At 39.4% G+C, this 19,497-nt stretch overlaps 2 protein-coding genes across 2 annotated transcripts in view; both read left to right on the top strand.

Annotated features, from left to right (window-relative positions):
* MTRR (5-methyltetrahydrofolate-homocysteine methyltransferase reductase) overlaps window positions 1–19,497 on the top strand; it is a 328,893-nt gene that overhangs the window by 227,289 nt on the left and 82,107 nt on the right. The gene's annotated exons all lie outside the window — the stretch shown is intronic.
* ADCY2 (adenylate cyclase 2) overlaps window positions 1–19,497 on the top strand; it is a 149,046-nt gene that overhangs the window by 102,888 nt on the left and 26,661 nt on the right. Inside the window, exons 15-16 of the mRNA XM_042465160.1 lie at window positions 3,210–3,294; window positions 10,422–10,559. Of these exons, the coding sequence (XP_042321094.1) occupies window positions 3,210–3,294; window positions 10,422–10,559 (223 nt within the window). The remainder of the gene's footprint in view (window positions 1–3,209; window positions 3,295–10,421; window positions 10,560–19,497) is intronic.

The following is a 19,497-nucleotide window of genomic DNA, read 5'->3' as shown; positions in this document are numbered from 1 at the left end:
ATGGTGGCACTTAGTCTGGACCCCCCCCCCTTCCCAAAATCCTGGCTACGTCCCTGCTCCAGATCTTTTGCTCAGCATGGGATATGAAAAGGCTAATGTGACCATCAAACAATGGGTGATAAATATAAGCAACAGCTAGACCTAGCTAGTGCCCCAACTTTTATTATTAGTGACTCCAACAGATATTTGGCATCACCTATGGCATATTTAGCAAAACCCGAAGTACCTAAACACTGGAGAGTCTTTACTTTGGCACGATGGAGCCCTGGTGGCGCAGTGGTTAAATGCCTGTACTGCAGCCATTCACTCAAAACCACAAGGTTGCGAGTTCAAGACCAGCAAAAGGGCCCAAGCTCGACTCAGGCTTGCATCCTTCCGAGGTCGCTAAAATGATTACCCAGACTGTTGGGGGCAAATTAGCTTACTTGCTAATTAGCTTACTTGCTGTTCACCGCTATGATCTTTGGAATAGCGGTATATAAATAAAAACCGAGAATTATTATTATTATTATTATTATTATTATTATGCCATGCCCTCCCCTCAGCTGTTCTTAAAGGCCAATATAAAAGATGTCCTTCTCAGACAGACTATGCCCCTGTGACTCTGGCCAAATAGAAGCAACAGAGCATGCATTACTCCAGCATTCATACTACAGGGACATCCACCTCAGCCTTATCTCACCTCTGTTGTATAAACACCATGGACACACCAGTCAATTTTACACTGCTTTGCTGCTTTTGGATACCAATCCTGATATAACATATAATGTTGCCAGATTCTGTGCAGCTGCAGTTAAAATCCATCAGGCAATGACCTCTGCAGTAGGCTAGTATTAATCTTGCCTTTGCCACACTGGATTTTAAAAGGATATTTTAAATATTGTTTTTACCTGTTTTTTACCTTCCTTTTACCATTACCTTCTTTTATTCTGTATCCCCTTTTTACCTGTGCTGGTCTATGGCCATAATAAAGATGAACTGAACTGAACTGAACTCCCAAGTTGCATATAGGTTTTGAAAACTTTAGTTTAATTTTCAAAGGCTTTCTTATTGCAAGAAGTAAATTGCTAAAATGATTTATTAGTTCCTTTGAGAGAGAAATTAGTGAAGCATGGTATTCCTAATAGGAAACAGGCTTGTGTGCTTACTGTATATGGCTCATAATTAGTCTTACCAGTTCAGACACTTGGTGTCTCCACAAGATTCTCTCTAGATAATGAGGAGGGCTGACATTGGGGATACATAGTACCTTACAAGAACACTGAGTTGTGCTGGAGTGTTTGATGAATTTCTGGTGCTTGGAGTGGACTTATGGCAACCCTAAGGTGGACCCATCATAGGATTTTCTTGGCAAGTTCCTTCAGAGGGTGTTTGCCATTGCCATCCTCTGAGGCTGAGAGAGAGTGACTTTCCCAAGGTCACCCAGTGGGTTTACATGGCCAAACCTTCATTTTGATCTAGAAAAAAATGAGATCAAATTGGAATTGGGAAAGAAAACTTCAAAGCTAATTTACTTTCAAGCAGATTGTTGCAAAGTTCATTTTTTGTCCCAAACCTGTAGGACATAATGGGAGAGTTGAAGACACATTTTAACCTGGTTTTGTTTCGTGCTTTGTTTTTTCCCTAGCTTATTGTGGTCAGTCAATTCATCAAACAAGAAGCCACCGGGCTTATCTCAGCAGTGCATGTGGCAGGAATATTTGTATGTTAAAATGTTCCGGGTTTTAGTGTGAATTTTAATTTTGCTATCCAAGATGCTCTACTTATTTGGGGGAATCAGGGTTCTGCACCCTGGATAGTTCCTTTAAACAACCAACATCCTTGACAGACCAGCGATAAAGCCGGTATCAGGGCGGAGTGTGTGTGTGGTGTCCTCATGATGCATGCCCCGACTCCACCCCCATGCCGATATGACACCACGCACCCCACCACATGGTGGGTGGCGTCATGGTGCTCCTCCGGCACTGCATCCAGATGACGTAGTGCCAAAGGAGTGCTGAAAAGCCATGGTGCTGGCTGGCATCTATGGCGCCCTTTCCGTGGCACAAAAAGAAGCCGCTTTTTGTGGCTCCTTTTTGCACCACAGAAAGGCCAGATCTTTGTGAAATTGAACAAAAATGCATTTAAAATATTTTTAAACCGATAGATTTTATCTGTAGCCACTGTTAGTTCATAATCAGGACTACAGGATTACATATTACAATTAAAGGAGTAATGATTCTATGTTTGAGAATGAAAACTTCTTTATTGTTTTGTTTTATTTTGACATACCTGTGCAGAATGAGAGAGGATTTGGTTCTTTACTTCCTATTGCACAAAAAATCTATATTCACTCATCCCTCCACATTAACTGGGTTTAGGGGCACAGGCCTCTCACGAATGTGGAAAAACCGCAAATAACAAAAACACTATGTTTTTACCTGAGAAACCACCTCTCTAGGAATCTCTAGGTCCTCCAGTGCAACTTTGTGGCCAACATCAGCCAGACATTGACCATAGAATTGTGCTGGAGGAGCTACTAATGCTTAGTGGAGTGTTCTCTCTAGGAATCTCTAGGTCCTTCGGTGCAACTTTTGGTTAAAGTTGACCATAGGGTTACACTGGAGGACCTAGATATTCCTAGAGAGAACATACTAATAAAATCTGTGAATAATCAAATTCACAAAAGTCAAAGCTGAAAATCTGGAGGGACAAGTGTATATGCTTAACATTGGTATGTTTTCAGCCTCTTTTAAGACCTGGTTTGATTGAGGGTCAAATAAAGTATTATATAGCTGCCATATTTGTTTGGACATGTAGCCCTTTTAATTTGAAAAATGGCACTGGAGAATGAAAGAGGAGCCAATTTGAGCTTCAAAACAGCCAAGTGATTTGCATGTGCATGTGAGGGGAATTGGATGTTCCAGTGAGACACCTATACTCTTTTATCCCCCAGTCCACCTCAGCCACTAGGCTTGTCAGGGAAGCTTAAGGAACACTGTGGCATGGCCTCATCAGCATGTCCCTTCTTATGTTCAAATGAAACTTGCCCATGTATTATATGCAGATATGATGGATACAATTTTGAATAAATATGGCTGTCACTATCACATTATTTCAGTTTTCATTGTGTGAAGGCATGCACTCATCTTGTTCTTCAGTTATATAGCTTTTGTCTTCTTTGTTTGTAGGTTAGTTTCCTAACAGGGCTTTTACTTCTTGTCTTTCAGAAAGTCTATACTTGGAATCTCCTTTGGAACTGCTTTTTTTGTGCTTTCCTTCATTCTATTTGTCTGCTTTGCTGGTCAGCTTTTGGTACGTATTGAGAGCATTATCACTTTCCGTAACAATGCAGTTATTTTTACAAAAATAATGAGTACATAACATTTCGGGATTAGTGTAGTCCACTCTCGTTGCCCCAGAAATCTTAATGTTAGTTACCTTGTTAAAACAATGAATCCAGGCCAGAGTTTGAAAATGTTATGTTTTGGCCTATAAGTCCCAGCATCCATTCTGGTTGGGGGTTTCTAGGAGCATTTGTCCAAAAATTTTACTTTTTCATGTTCTGATCTAGGAATGTTTTTCTTTCTTGGAATTAGTTTATTTATATTTTGTTCTGTTGGAGCATGTTTTACACCAATCCATACTGGAAACAAAATCTAAGTAGTTTGCATTACAAATTTCCTAACCTGTCACATTTAACAACATTATGCATCTGCCCTAACAAGTACAGTCAACCCTCTGTATCCATGGATTCTTTATGAATGGATTTAAGGATCCACAGTTTGAAAACAGTCAAAAATATACTAATTCCAAAAAGCAAGCTTTACTTTTGCCATTTTATATAAGGGACACCATTTTACTATCCATTGTATTTAATAGGACTTGAACATCCATGGATTTTGGTATCCAAGAACCCACTTTATTAAGATTATTTCCTTTTACTGATAAATCCCAGTGAAGGACTCTAAATTTTAGGAGTGGGTATAAATTTAACTAAATAAATTTACATAAATAAATAAAAAAATAGTAAAGTTACCAATGTGACAAAAGGATCCAACTGAAATGTCCATGTCTAGGATCTAAAGTGATTGCATGTCTTATGTCGTGTCAACCCCAGAAATGAGACAAGACATAAGATTGGGAAGAAAACAGAGCCATTTATTAATTGATCTCTTTATTATTTTCTTAACGGAATTGCAAATAAATCAAAGGGGGAAAAACAAGTGTGGGAGAAGCTGCAGCCAGTGTCTTTCTCCTTACCACCCCTGCAACTTATTTAGATAACACCTTAGCCCTCAATGATAACCCAAAAGCTGGGTTACTTGTTGGCCAGCCCGCATCAGGAAGTCTAATCAGAAAGTCCCTCTCCCAATCTGTGAAGATTAAAGAGGGGGTTTACCTTTCAAGATAGACTAAGAACAATTTCTTTCTGCCACCCCTCAGGTCACAAGGCCTAAAGAGGTGGTTCCAGAAACATCTCTGCCATCTAAATGGTGTCCAAGGTGCTCACTGAAAGATAATTCAGTTATTTATGCCAATTCAGTTATTTATGCATGCCAAATTAAAATTAAATCATTTATGCCAAACTGATCCCTGGACACAGGGATGGGGTAGGCAAAAAAACCTGTGGAAAAGGGGGGAAATTCTTACCCGACTACTAAATGGCCAAGAAACTTCACACTATACCAGTGGCGGGCAGGCGGGAGGGTTGATTTGAAGACCGGACTTAAGCTCTTGGGGGCCGCAGGCAGTAAGTTGTCTCAGGCTCCATCCCCAGAGCCTCACACCACGACATGGCTGTTAGTGTGATTTTACTCAGCCAGTAGCATGACACCACGCACCCCCATCATGTGGCGGGCGGCATCATGGCGCTCCTCTGGCACTGCATCCAGATGACACAGTGGCAAAGGAGTGCCAAAAAGCCACAGCACTGGCAGCTCCATTCCAACTCCTCCATCATGGAGAGTAAGGGGAGGATGGCCATTTAAATCAAATTCCACTGCTGTTCAAAAACAGTGTGAAAAATCTGCTGTTTTTAGGACTGGGGGGGATTATGTCTTATGCCACCTTGAGTGAACAGAACTTGTTTTTCTGGATCATGGCCCAAGCAAATTGTGTCAGCATGAGAATATCACTATTCTTTTTACTGTGTCTAACCCTCACCCAATATATACTCAGTTTTATAAAATCACAGCTCAAGTGACATGGAAGCAAACTGGAGTGGCTGCTTAATGGTGCTCCAGGCTTTGGTTGATTCCATAATTACTATCAAAATAAGAGCAGAGCTTGAAATAGTTAGTTCTTTTGGATAACTGCTGCCAAAATCCCTTGCGCCTCTACTGACTGGGAAAATCTGGAGTTGAAGTCCCAGGGCCTAACCTTTCCAAGCTCTGTAGAAGAAGGAAATGGTTGGAGAGATTCAATGAAATGTTGTATCCGGTTAATGGAGTGGATGTCCCATTAATTGCCAACTACAGTTCAGTAAGGGTAGATCTGGACCCTGTGTTTTCCCCCTAATATGTCCCAGAACAAATTTGGAGCAGCAAGGCATAGTATTTGGGTTTTTGTGTGCTTGGCCATGAAACCTACTAGGTGAACTTGAGTAAGTTACATGTTCCCAGCCTCAGAGGAAGACAATGGCAAACCTCTTCTGAACAAATCTTGCCAAGAAAACCACATGATACGTTCCTTTTAGGGTTACCTTCAAAAATGACTTGAAGGTGTACAGCAAAATAGAGAGTCAACCACAAGGGAATCCTAGGAGCCTAGGAAGGGGATTAGAGGTTTGTCATTGTGGAAAAATAAATATTTGCTGTCTTGCCCTACCTTTCATTTCTAGAGCATTATAGCATTCAAAAGCACTTTACTTTCAGATTTATGCATCAATTTCTTGCCTGAAAATGCCAAGCTTGTGCACCTGCTTTCAAGCACGATGTCTGGATTTGTCTTTTATGGCCTCTCTTTTCCCCTTTTGCTTCTCTGAGTGCACTTTTACTTTTCTTTTTAAGCTACGGGTACAGAGCAGACAGAAACAAATGAGAGGAGGAAAAAGCAGCCAGTAAGGGACACATCAAAACAAAATGAAACTGTGATAGAAATACTCTTTTGGAGAAGACCTTTTCAAAAGAGTGCTAGATAAAAAAAATCCAAAAGAAAGGTGTGTACAAAATGAAAGTGCACCATTTCACTGTTATCTTTTTTAAAAGCCATTATTTTACTTCAAAATTTCTGCACTTTCGTTTACGTTCTGCCTGAGCCCAACAACTGTCTTATTCTATGACCACATAAAATAAGGAAAGGGAGAGATAACACGTTGGGAGAAATTAGACCTGGTATTTTTCCTCCAATATCTTTTGGAGCCAGTTATCTTGTGCCTTCTTTTTATCACCTTGAATCATTGAGCAGTGGCTTAAGATTATATTGGCCTCCCTGGCAGTATAATTCCTTCAGTGTAAATAATGAAGCAAATCTGCATATTGAAGGCCAGCTTTCTTACAAAAGTAAGCTATTCTAAAACAGCTCTCATGTTTTTTTGTGCTTCACCCTCCATCAGCCCTAGCTGAATGCCCCATGGTCAGAAATTTTGAAATGTAGTGTAGGTCACCAAGTGCCCCATGGTGAATTAGAGAAATTTGCTCTAATGTATTATCCCTGTGTAATTGCCTAGGTGAAACAACAGATCTCTGAGGCCAGGATCCTATAGTATCAAACTGCCCACAAAAGGATCGTTGAGTGAACAGTTTGATACTATAGATCTCATGCAGGGGAATCTCTAAGACTTCCTTGTGCAAATGGAAAAGCAAAAGTGATACCATGGAGATTCTTTAGATATAGAGATTTTTAGTTAAAGGGGCTTTCACAGATGTCCATAAACATTTCCTTGTAACTGGTTAGGTAAAAGGTGTTAGTGAACATATTTCCGAAGACATATTTGATCCATTTGCCATTAAATAGTTAACAAAATATGTAAAATATTATCTTCAGTTATTGCAGAATGACATGTGAAAGAAGTGGCAGGACTATGCTTTTTTGTTTATTTTAAGAGGGTGTGTGTTCTAAATTAGCTGTATAGTGCAAGCTTTTCCTTCTTTGAGGTTTCCTATTAGATCAAAATATAATCCAGAAGAAATTCATTTTCCATTTAGGCATGCATACATTTTGACTAAATCTGTAGTATCCTACTGTTGTTACAAACACATCTCAAATGTATTGCTTGCAATACTGTTTAATGATATGTTTGAAACTCCAGCCAACATATATGTCCAAACTCCAGAGAAAGTTCGTTACACTGAGATTAGAAAGTGGGATTTAAGAAACAAAACAAAAACATTGTTCCCAAGTAAGTGTGCATCTACCCTGTAAAAATGTTGCGGTTTTACTGTCAAGACTCCAGCCTACAGAATCTTGGGATTTGTAGTTTTGTGAGGCACCAACACTCTGGCAGGAAAACTAAAGACTACAATGGTTGTAGTAAAACTACAAATCCATAATGCCGTAGAATGGAACTACAGCACTTAAAGTGGTGTCAAATGGCATTATTTCTACAGTGTAGGTGCATTCTGAATCCTATCAAATGCATGTTTTACTTAACATACAATTAACTTGAGTCCTAAGGGTTTCGATAAGATTTAACCACAGCCAGTTTTTGCTGGGTCAGAACTTGCTCATTTTTTCAAAACATTATTCATAGTTTTGTGTATTCCAAAGCTGGCGTACCTTGTCTGCTTGCATAATTTTTATATATCCCCAACTCCAAACATTTTACAAAACTGATAACTAATAATATACATAACAGAATCAAATAGCATGAAAATAGATTTAAAACAATATCAATACATACAGCATAAACTGTACAAAACCCAGTATAAAATCAAAGAATTAAAAATTAGCATTAAAAACTCATAGGGAAAGTAGTTTTGATTGTACAGATGGAACGTCTGAAATACTCAAAGCCCTGTTCAGCTCCTGTTGGTGAGGCAGATGTAATGACAGCCACTGCTCCTCTTTTTTGTTTTTGTTCTCATTTTGATTTAAATATTAACTATTTCTCACCAGTTACTTTATACTACACCCAGAACTGGTGTCAATTTTTCCACAGGTTGACACCAGGCAGGTTTCCGGGCCCAAAGCCTCTCCTGCTCTTCCCAGTACATTCTTCCCATCCTACCTCTTTCCACTCTGCGATTTTAGAGCTCTCAGAGGTGTGGATTTTTCCATGTGGATAAGGAGAGGAAAATCCAATCAGAGCTGTTGATCTAACTTGAAGGAGGATTTCTGTTATTCCCTCTGGGCCCTGGGAGTCAGGATTGTACCATAACAAGCCTTATCACTTTGTATCTGAGTGCAGGCACCAGGTAAATCTCTCTGGAAAGGGTTTCCTAACTGGGGAACCACAAACAAAAAAGCCATTCCCATTCCCCTTGAGGTTTCCAATCTCACCACATTCAGGAAGGGAACTTTGTGGGGAAATAGGTGAATGTATAAAAGAGAACTGGTCCTTTAGGAAGCTGGGTCCAATTATTTGTATTTTTAAAATCATTGTTAAAACATGCCATGACCCAGATAATAGGGTTTGTTTTAAAAATCCCATTGATTTAAAGGGGGGGGGCATGTTTTAAACACATGCTAAACTCTCTTATGATACATACAGTGGACCCTTGTTATACGCTGGTGTTTGGTTCCAAGATCCTCCATGAATAACAAAATCTGTGGATGCTCAAGTCCCATTAAATATAATGACATAGCAAAATGGTGTCCCTTATAAAAAATGGAAAATCATGGTTTGATATTTGAAATTTATACTTTTTTTGAACATTTTCAAACTGTGGATGCTTGAATCCTTGTATAAAAAATCCATGTATAAGAAGGGCCGACTACTGCTGCCTTATATTGAGTCATCTAGCACAATACTGTCTGGTCAGAGAGGCAGAAACTCTCAGGGTCTTTCTCAGCACTAGCACATGAAATCTTTATATGGAGATTTAATATGTATTCTGGAACTTTCTGGAAACAAAGCTCATGTTCTATCAATTTTTTGCACAATGGATGCAATACATGATCTCTATCACTAAGCTATACCCCTCCACTTAAATAAAATGAGAAACGTATGAGGCACAATCCTTATGGGTACATCATTAAATAAACTGCACAATCGTTGCTTGAAATTAAATATGTACACCAGGAAGGTAAAAATAGCCCAGTCAGACTATGGCCAGTCCAGCCCTGTTTTGGGAGGGTGAAACTAGGACATTTGAAGTGACCAGGCCTTCTTACTCCAGTCCACTGAGAAGGCTGCCATTAGACAGGCCACTGTTCTAGGCTGTCAGGCAGCGGGAGCCTGCTTCCACTGCTTCTCATCCCATTTTCCTGTTGGAGCAATTGCAAACCTTTTTGCAATTGCAGAATTGCTGTTTCCTTCACAAAAATAGCACATGGGAACTTTGTGCAGTGCAATTTCTGAATTGTGAATAATCTTTGAAAACTACAGTTTCCAAATTCCTTGCAGGAGGAGGAAAATTACTAAAATTACTCATAGCTTCCATACAGACATCATTTAAACAGCATACCTCCAAAGTGAACCAAAGCAGCTTTATTTTGGTCTGTTTGTATGAGGTCGACATTAACTAAGGGTTACGTCCCTACTGCAAGTGCATTTATACTTCTTGTCCCCGACCCCCCCAATGACTCCACCCCATGGCTATGGGCCTGATTTTAGTTCCATGAAGGTAGAAGCTGGGTATGGTGTATGTCTGATGCCACTGAAAAATATACGTATCAGTATCTCAGACTTATCTAGGTTAAACTATTATATTTCAGATATAGATAGTAGATTCCTGATGGCAACACACTCACACCAGGCTTGCTTGTTAGATTATCTTCTTGCTTTTAGAAAGTAGATGAAAATGGAATACTAGAATTTCATTTTCAAAATGAAATACATGCTGCTGGCTTTTGGTCTCTGAGTCCTGAATGCCTTTTTAATACTGTTCCTACCATAATACTATTAATATTTAGTTGTTGTCCATGTGGATTTTTAATTAATTTATTTTTTTAGTTTGTGCTGTCAAGCTATGGTGCCAAAATGAAACAAAAGTTTGGGTGGTCGCTTTAACTTAGGACAGAAGAGATTACATCAGGGCTGTAGTTAATTTTTTTTTAATCAGTGAATGTGTTTCGTATGAGCAGTTAATAATTTCCTATCTTGGAGCTCAAATGTGGCATTTGTTGTAAGTCAGCACACATTTTCATTCCACTCAGATGAACAGCAATTTATCACTCTGATAGGGTAATGCTTAATACACCCTGCTCGGCTGCTTTTGTTTTTTTGGCATTCTCTGCATGTCCCTGCATTGTAAAACTGTGAGCTTTCTTATTTTGGAGCTAAGTCAGAAGTGGCAGAAACATTCATAAAGATGCATTTTCATATATTCTGTGTATAGCAGTGCAACAAGAAAGTCTCAGCATCATTAATGTGGATTTTGAAGTCATCTGGAGTGATTGCAAACCGCCCATGGCCACGGATCATGCTGACTTTGATAACAACAGCTATAATATTAACAATGGCTGTGTTCAATATGGTAAGTTTAACACAGTGTTGTTCTTTCTATTAGTATTTTTTCCCTCCTCTTGCAGTGTCCTTATGTTACACTTTATGTAACAAGTTCAGTGATGAGAAGACTTTGGTGGCAGAGTAATTCAAAGGAATCTCAATACAGAAACTTGAAGAAGCAGTCTAATGATAGAATTAAAATGTATCCTTCCTATGAGAAATGTTATATTGTTCTACTAAAAGTGAAGCTTCAGGTCAGTTTTGGGTTGGCACAGAAAGTTTACAAGCATTCAAACTACTCAGGGAATGAAGTTGCAGTATGGTTTCTGTGACTGAAGGAAAAGTTGTTAGTTTCGTGGAGTTTAATCTCACACCAGTCAAAATACGTTATCATCCTCCCTGTATCATTTTGAAACTATTTTAGTTTAAGAATTTAAAATTATTGTATGCAACAGAAGAAGAAAGGGCTAGTGTTATTCCTGTGGCAATGTCATTGGTGTAACATTTTATGGAAGGAACCAATGCTGGACATTTACTGAGAAAACAGCAGAATGCATTTGTAGTGGTATTACATCCCTCCATGCAATCCAGGATGCAACCAAGAATGTGACCCAGAAACTTCTAGAGGGCTGTGAATTCCTCTGGATCCAGCTTTTAAACACTTTCAAGAGCTGAAGGAGGGACGGGAGAACAGGGGAGGTTTCATCACTTTGCCACTTAAGTGCCAACATGATATCAGATTTAGCCTTACCTTTGAACTTGTTAAGCATATGAAATACATGTAAAGTATGTTTGGGTTCTTAACAATCACAAAGACTGATAGAAGACACAGGGGACTTTTTAATATTTGGAAAACAACAGAGAATTACAATATAAAACATCAATTTTCAGAAAACAGCCTCTTAGTTTACAGTACGATTAAGATTAGACTGTATTGAATGGAACCTTGGTTTACTTTTTTTCTTCAAATTAGTTTATATTTATGTTCTTTTTTGACAGGAAAAAGATTATTCTGTGTTAACACTGACCGATTAGATAAAGAAATAGGGTGTTAAAAACGCACACTCATTTTAGAAGTCAATTGAGAGTTTAAAGAAATTATTATTCATCTATCTATTTATGGTAGTCATTTGCATGTAAATGTTATTTACATGGTATGCTCGGAATAAAAATAAATAAGAATTACAGTCACCATGTTGTCAGAAATAATGGCTACATCTCTCTTTGCTGGATAGGCTCAACAGGCAAAGTAACCTTGAAATAAAGTAGAAGTAGTGAATCAAACCTTAGAACATACAGGTTGTTCAAAGATAAATTTCATGCTACAGATAAAGCCAGGACAGTACAATAGTTAAAGTGATGAATGAGGATTTTGGAAATCCAGGTTCAGGTCCCCCTAAGCCATAAAACTAGGGTTTCCAGTTGTCCTGTTTTACATAAAACATCCCATAGTTGGGCTTGAAGTCCAGTCTCATAGCAGGACCATTAAGAACACCCCAATTCCAGTAACCTTTGATGGGTTGCTAATGGTTGCCAGTGATGCTCCTAATAGACCAATCCCTAAGCATTTTATTTGCAGCAGTCAGGCTGCCACCCGATTCAAATGCCATGAGTCTACCTGCTGGGATCACAGCTGGTGCAGTGTCACTTTTGCTCATCCTTTATGTCTGGCCAGGCAAAGCATCTCCAAATTCCATATCTTTCCATCTTGTGTGAGTGGAAAGAGTGACCACCACCCCTGCTCACAACAGACCACCCTGGAGCATTTATTATGCAACTAAAATGGTCTCAAATTACACATCAAATGTTGCAGGGAGGCCACCTGTTGCAAGTATGTCTGGCAGCTACATCTCCTACTCAGGTCTCTGGGCTAGGTAACTGAAGCAAGCGGCATGTGACATAAGATCTCTGATCATGCAGGAGTCTGGAACTCTTGCAAGAGGCACTTCTCACGCAAGATATGAGGTGGACTTTATATAGTTCTTGCTTCATGTGTACCAGTCTTGAGCTGACTTGGCAACAGACAGGACTGTCCTGGATTGCTCTTTGCAAAAGCTGACAACCCTACATAAAAATTCATTGGTTGACCATGGGCCAATTATTCTCTACCAGCCTGTCCTACCTTATAGAGTTGTTGTGAGGATAAAGCTGATGGGAAGGGAGGGTGTGTGCTGCCTTGATCTCACTGGAGGAAATGTGGGATAAACTAAAACAAGCAAATTACTTGCCTGTATTGCAACAGCTACTAGAATTAACGTTGATCTCTATGGAAATCTTTCTGAGTTTTATTGTATTTTAGCCCAGGATTTTACAGGATTGTAGCCTAAATGGGGGGTAAAGAAGATCCTCAGCTAACAGTGGTTTGAGAAGTTAGATGAATATGCATGACGGCAAAATAAATATAAGAGTGATGTAAAAAATGATAAGGTCTGGATTTAAAACTGTGGTTTTAAACTTTCATTAACTTTTGTAGTAACAGCTGTAATCAAACTTATCTCTCATTTAACCCATAAGAAAATATTTTTAAAACATCATTTTTGCAAAGTAATGTTCCTAACAGAGGCCCTACCTAATAATAATAATAATAATAATAATAATAATAATAATAATAATAATCTCACGTAGACTCTAGGAACAGAAATAGCTCTGTGGAGTTTGCTGATGTGGGCTGTGAAGATGTCCTAGAAGGGAGGGAAGATAAGGATCAGGGAGGCAAAATACAAAGGGTAGTAGACAGAAGGAAAAGAAACACATGCAAGCTACAATGGATGGGTGGGTTTAGCTTACAAAGAAATCTCCCAGAACTTTGTCAGTATCCCATATATAATGGTGGGAAGGGAAACTAGGGTATTAATGGGACATGTTGAGAGAGAAATGAGAATAAGGAAATGGGACAAAGAAGACAGTAAAGTTATAAACAAGGCTTTCAGGAAATAATGGGGTCGAAGAGAGGAACCATTAAGGAGAACAGGGCATCTGGTGCAGTATTTGTTAAAACAAGATTGAAATGACAAAAAACCAAAAGTAATACAAATAATCTTTATCTATTTCCTTTAAAAGACAACAAACAATGTGTCCAGACAACAATGCATTCATAACAAATGCAAACAAAAGATACAAAATGAACAAGAGCAACAACGGCAAGCAAACTAATACAAAATAGCAAATATATAAGCAAAACAATAAAAACTACATTGAAGCAGGTTTAAGACAAAACATAGTGCAAAAGGGAAAAGGCTAAGAGAGAGAGGAAGAAAGCTACTGTAGCCTTAGAAAGGCTCAGCAGCTGAATAAGATAATACACACGACTGAAGGCCACTTCCATCACAGAAGCTCACCATTCATCCTCTAATGACCAAAGTTCTAAATCTTGTCCATATTCCAACACTATTATGCCTCTGAGAGGGCTAGTATACCTTTAAGAATGGCAAAGATGCCACTGCAGCTTTGTGCTTTGACAGGTCAAGGAAACCAGCAAGGGTCATGAAGAAGAGCCATTACAGTACAGAAGGGAAAACAGACTCAGCGAAGATCTGGTAGATTTAAACTGACTATTTTGTTATTGTAAGACTCTAGTAATCTCTCCCTCTTTCTTGTTCTCTAAATAAGAAATATTTGGTTTAAAATAGCCAAATGTAATGTAATATTCTAATCTGGAAGCACCTAAATAACTTCTCTTTTTTTTTAAAAAAAATGTACTATTCAGGTAACAAAATCAATGGCATGATTCCATTAGCTGATAATAGTTAATTAAAATGTGCTGTTTAATAATAATAATAATAATAATAATGATAATAATAATAATAATTTTTATTATTGATGTGTATGATAATTTTCCTTACATTTTTAAAACCAAATACACCTTATTTTGCTTTATTTGTAAAAAGGAAAAATAAGGTTTGGCATTATAAATTATTCATACCTCATGCAAACAAGACTGATAAAGTATCAAGGAGCATGTGAGTTGCTCTCAGGATGTGATACAGGACATAAGTAGAATTGAAAAGGAACAGGTGTCTCCATTTCTTGTAAAGGTTCTGTTCATATCCTTTAATTTACATTGTCTGCACATGCATGCTCATCTTTCTCACCTAGTTTGAGTTCCATGGTCCAGTGTAGTGTTTGCTTGTACATTGTTCTGGATAGAGACATATAAATGCTGGAGTGTACACATGCTGAATCTATTTAAATATTAGAAATCTAACATTGCTTGACTTGCACCTGTACAAGGCAGGGTCCAATTTTAAATAAATCTACATAGAAAGTTATGTTCTGCTGCTCTTCAGCAATCCCAGGAAAATCATGTGACAGAATTTGAAAATTGGGAGGCATTGACAGTCATTTCGTGGAAGACTTGCAGAAAGGAAGGGCCACTTACATCCTTTCTGGCCATTGACAGGCGGATCATTGCAGATCCTGTTCCATTTGCAGATAGCTTGACTGTACTTAAAACTGGTTTAACAGCTTCTTCCTTCTGTGAAGTATCATTGGAGAAAAACAACTCTGTGTAGAGGAGATGGGGAACTCTATCAGAAGGCACAGCTCTAACCAAACTTCCATTAGAGTAAGAATGAAAGATGTTTGTTGTGCATGCGTGCCCAGAGAGCAAGTAAAAAGAAAATTAGGTACCTGCAGTGCAAACAGAACATCCTGCTGCCAATATTTTTCCCTCTGGTGGCAAATAAATTGTGTATAAGCTTCTGAGTCAAGATGGAGCTCTTGGTGCCAAGCAAGAACACAACACAAAGATACAGTGGGCATACCAGAAGCCTAGTGGGCTAGAAATAATGGGACACAGATGGATACAAACTGCATTGAAGGAATAACAAAGGATGTTTGGTGGATAGTGACTCACAAAGAGGATCCAGAGTCCAATAAACCTGAATGCTGAAGAAGAACAAGTTCTTCCACAGACTCAATCTGAGTGTTAATACTAGGACCAAAATGTTATTTACTGCTTAGTATCATACTAATAGAAGCCTGACCAAAATGCTCAGGGCGTTGTTGAGCTGCAAAAAGAAACCAGGAAGACACCCAAAGATGAAAGTATTGTAACAGGAGCCCCAGTGGCACAGTGGTTAAATGCCAGTACTGCAGCCATTCACAGCAACAAGGTTGTGAGTTCGACCTCAGGCAGGGCTCCAGGGTCAACCCAGCCTTGCATCCTTCCATAGGTTGCTAAAATGAGAATCCAGCTTGTTGGGGGCAATTAGCTTACACATGGTAAATTGCTTAGGGGGTGATAAGTGGTATAGAAATGTTATTGCTGTTGCTAATAATGAGTGACCATCACAGAAACCTGGGCCTCCCTGGTTAAGATTGAATTCATCAGTACATCCAAGCTACAAACCTTTGTCTTCCTTTCAACTGACAAAGAGCTTCTCTGTCAGGATCAAGCTTCAGCTTATTTTCCCTCATCCAGTCCATGATTAATGCAGGCAGTGGTATAGAACCAAAATAGCTTCTTTGGAGTTCAGTGGAAAAGAGAAATAGAGTTATTTGTCATATGTATATTGGTAGCACTGAAGCTCAAACCTCTGGGCAACCTTTCCCATCAGTTTTATGTGTATGTTAAACAGCATGAGGGGGCAAGACAGTCAGCATCACCAAGATCCATTCCAGTGAGGCAGCCTCTCAGTAAGGCAGCCTCAAATAATAATAATAATAATAATAATAATAATAATAATAATAATAATAATAATAATAAGTAGTTGTAGTAGTAGTACTGAAAGCTGCAAGTCCAGCAGAACCAGCCAGGACCCTATCCAGTTCCTGGCAAAGACCGTCCATCAAGGTATCTCTGTTCCATAACCAGACCTGAAACCAAATTGAAATGGATCAAAAGAAATCCAGATGGCAGCTCTTTCATCTCATCTACTCTGGCAGCAACATTACAGGTCCTAGTAATGTCAACCACAATATCAGAAATGCATTTACTTGCACATCCATCAATTTGACATATGTCATCTTCTGTCAGTAGTGCTTCTTTGCATAGACAAACTGGAGAAACAGCACTGTTTCTACCCAAGAAGATAAATGGGCACAAATCTGACATTAGAAATGACAATACCAATGTCCTTCCCCCCAAACCCAGTGGTGGGACATTTTGACCTTCTTGGGCTCAAGTACCATCCTTCAAATAATTGCTCTAGAAGTCTAGAACAACAAAAACAACCACAAAATCCCATGGGAAATTGGAAACAGAAACAGCTAAAATGGGATATATTAACAAATTCCAATCCACCAGGAGAGATATGAACAGAGACAGTGGTTTCTTGCACACTACATACAGGTTCTTATCACAAGCGCGTGTAACTATTTTCCTCAGAAAATTTTCCTACTTTAAAGGTAGGACTTTTGGGTGGGCAGAATGTGTTGCTTTGACACCCCGAGATTAACAGGCTATGTGCTTGACAGACATGTATCATCTTGCACAACTCTTTGAAGGTTTATGTCCAGAATGACAGGTTGCATCATTTATCTCATTACCTTCTGATTCTACACTGTGTAACTGCTGAAGTAGCTGTGGCTTCAATATTATATTCTATCAGCAGGTCTCAGAAGTGGCTTGAAATCCACAAAGGCTAAGATCAACCCATTACTATTAAAGGCACTTCTAGATTCCTTCTCTTTTCCCTTTTATTCTGAAAGAGAATAACACAACTAGCTCTTCCAAAACTGTTTCATATAGGAATCCCTGGTGCTGGGAGGCCACCACCCATTCTAGTACTTTGCCTGATAATAATTATTTAGTATAAGGAGATTCGTGGAGGCCTTACGGCTGTCTTCCTTCACCATGTTGGAATCATGCCTTGTGGGGTGAGGTACTGACAGGTTATCTCACTCATTCAGCTAGTTCTCCCCCCAGCACTTCTAAGACAGGCAAGGATCTAATACATAGAGGGTAGCTCTCAGTTTTCAAGGGTCCTGTACAACCCAAAAAGATAACCCACTGTTATTGGACAATTAGGGGCCAGAGTTACATTCACTGGAACTGTATCAACTATGGTACTGAGGCTGCAATGGTTCTGGGTTATTTTTATCTGCAAAATGCCTTGCAGCTTCTTTATATTAGGCTGCTGAGTGGCCTTCTTGTGTCCAGGTTATAATCAACTTCTACTACTCAAAACAACTCTGCTGGACAACTCTTGCATATGCAGTGATAGCAGAAAAGAATAATTGTTTTGTTGCATACACTCCCATGGAGTGTGCCTTCAAGTAGGTTCTAGGTGATGTTCAGTCAGACTTCCTCTGACCTTCCACCACCATTTCTCTAGTCTTCATTTCATTTGCTTCGTCACCACCAACTTCTTGAAAAACCAATGGGCTGATTTGGTTCCATTGCTTGAGAGGAGAGCTGGGAAGTTAAGGGCTCTACAGACCACCCCTTTGGAGCGGCGTCCTGATGCCTTTTCAGCGCTGGATTGGGGCAACAGCACACCGTGGCCCCGATATGACGCTTTGCTGGTGCTAAAAGGAACAGCAAAATTACGCTCCCTTACCGCCATGGTAGTGGCTTTTCAGTGGTCCTTTGGTGCAGCATGTCTAAATGCTGTGCCAATGGAGCACCATGACACCCCCTGCCGTGCAGTTGGGCGCACCGTGTGGGGGCGATGTGGGGGACAGCCGGTGTGCATATGCCATGCCCCCATGCCACCTCCAAGCCAGTGTATAACACCAATCTGTTTAGCCCCTTAGTCACTAAAGAAAGAGTGAGGAGGCTGTGTGAGGTTAAAGCTGAGGCAGAGTTTGGAAGTCTATACTCCATGGGGAAGACTTGAGAGACAATGACAGCGAATTGGCTACACAAGGAGCAGATTTTGGAACTGAAACATGGAACCTGCCTTCACCCATGTTTCTAAATGGAAGTTTGAAGGTTTGTGTCTTGCACTTGTTCACTTGTATCAGTTCAGAGGTCCTTTTGGCCCATTTTTGTGATCACCTGACCTTCCATGGTTTCAAATCACAGTACAGTCTGAGAAGGCAAGAGACAAAAGTACTCCCACATAAGTTATTCTAAATATCTGCATTCAGGTTATTTATAAATAGAAAAGGCTAGAGCAACTTTCTCTATTACAGTCATTATTTCTATCAGTAAGAGGTTCCACACTCCATCTGGAGACACATGGTATATTTCAAGAAATCATTATATCAAATTTCATGCGAGATATAGTTCAGCATGTTATCTTGGCATTGTATATGATACAGTTTCAGTACAAGTATGTAGCTCGTAGATCAGGAAGACTATTTCCACCCTGTCTTGTATTTGTTGCTGACATCCAAATTAGTCATAAATTTGGCAGTCTCTGTTCCATCAGCTTAGTTGCTCAGCTTTTCAGGAGTGGCGTTTGAGCAGCAGCAGGCAGGTGTGGGGGGCTCAGCTCTCTGGCCTCTCTATCTGCTTCTATTGTTGTTGTTGTTGTTATTATTATTATCTATTTCTATCTTTGGTTCACTCAAAGCAGGGCCATAAACTAAGAGAACAGCTGTCTCTTATACTCTCAGTCCATAGGATCTCTCCAAATCCCTCTTGGATCCAACTTCCTTTCAGCTGCTTTTTAGCTCCTCTATATATGCCCTTGAGCTTGTGTCTAGCTCTTGAATCAATCCTTTCATCCATAGCTTTAATAATTCTCCATGCTTAGGTGCTTCCCTTTGCAACTGTTTTTATTTTTGTGGAAGCCCTATCTTGGATCACACAGAAAGAAGAGTTTTTATTTGGCCTCTAGCTGCATGCAACTTTAGCCAGAACATTCCTGTTAATTCATTCACTGTTGACTACCATGTACCATGGGAAAGACCTGCTCTATCCAAACCCATTCACAGCATGAATTTCAACCGAATGCATAAAAGGAAGATAAGGGGATATGTTGGTGGTGGTGGTGGTATGCCTTCAAGATGTTTCCGACTTATAGAAGTCCTATCATGGGGTTTTCTTGACAAGTTGCTTCCGTGGGAGCTTGGCA

Source organism: Sceloporus undulatus, chromosome 4, assembly GCF_019175285.1.
Source record: "Sceloporus undulatus isolate JIND9_A2432 ecotype Alabama chromosome 4, SceUnd_v1.1, whole genome shotgun sequence".
NCBI classification, from domain to species: domain Eukaryota; kingdom Metazoa; phylum Chordata; class Lepidosauria; order Squamata; family Phrynosomatidae; genus Sceloporus; species Sceloporus undulatus.
This window is presented reverse-complemented; position numbering and strand designations above follow the sequence as displayed.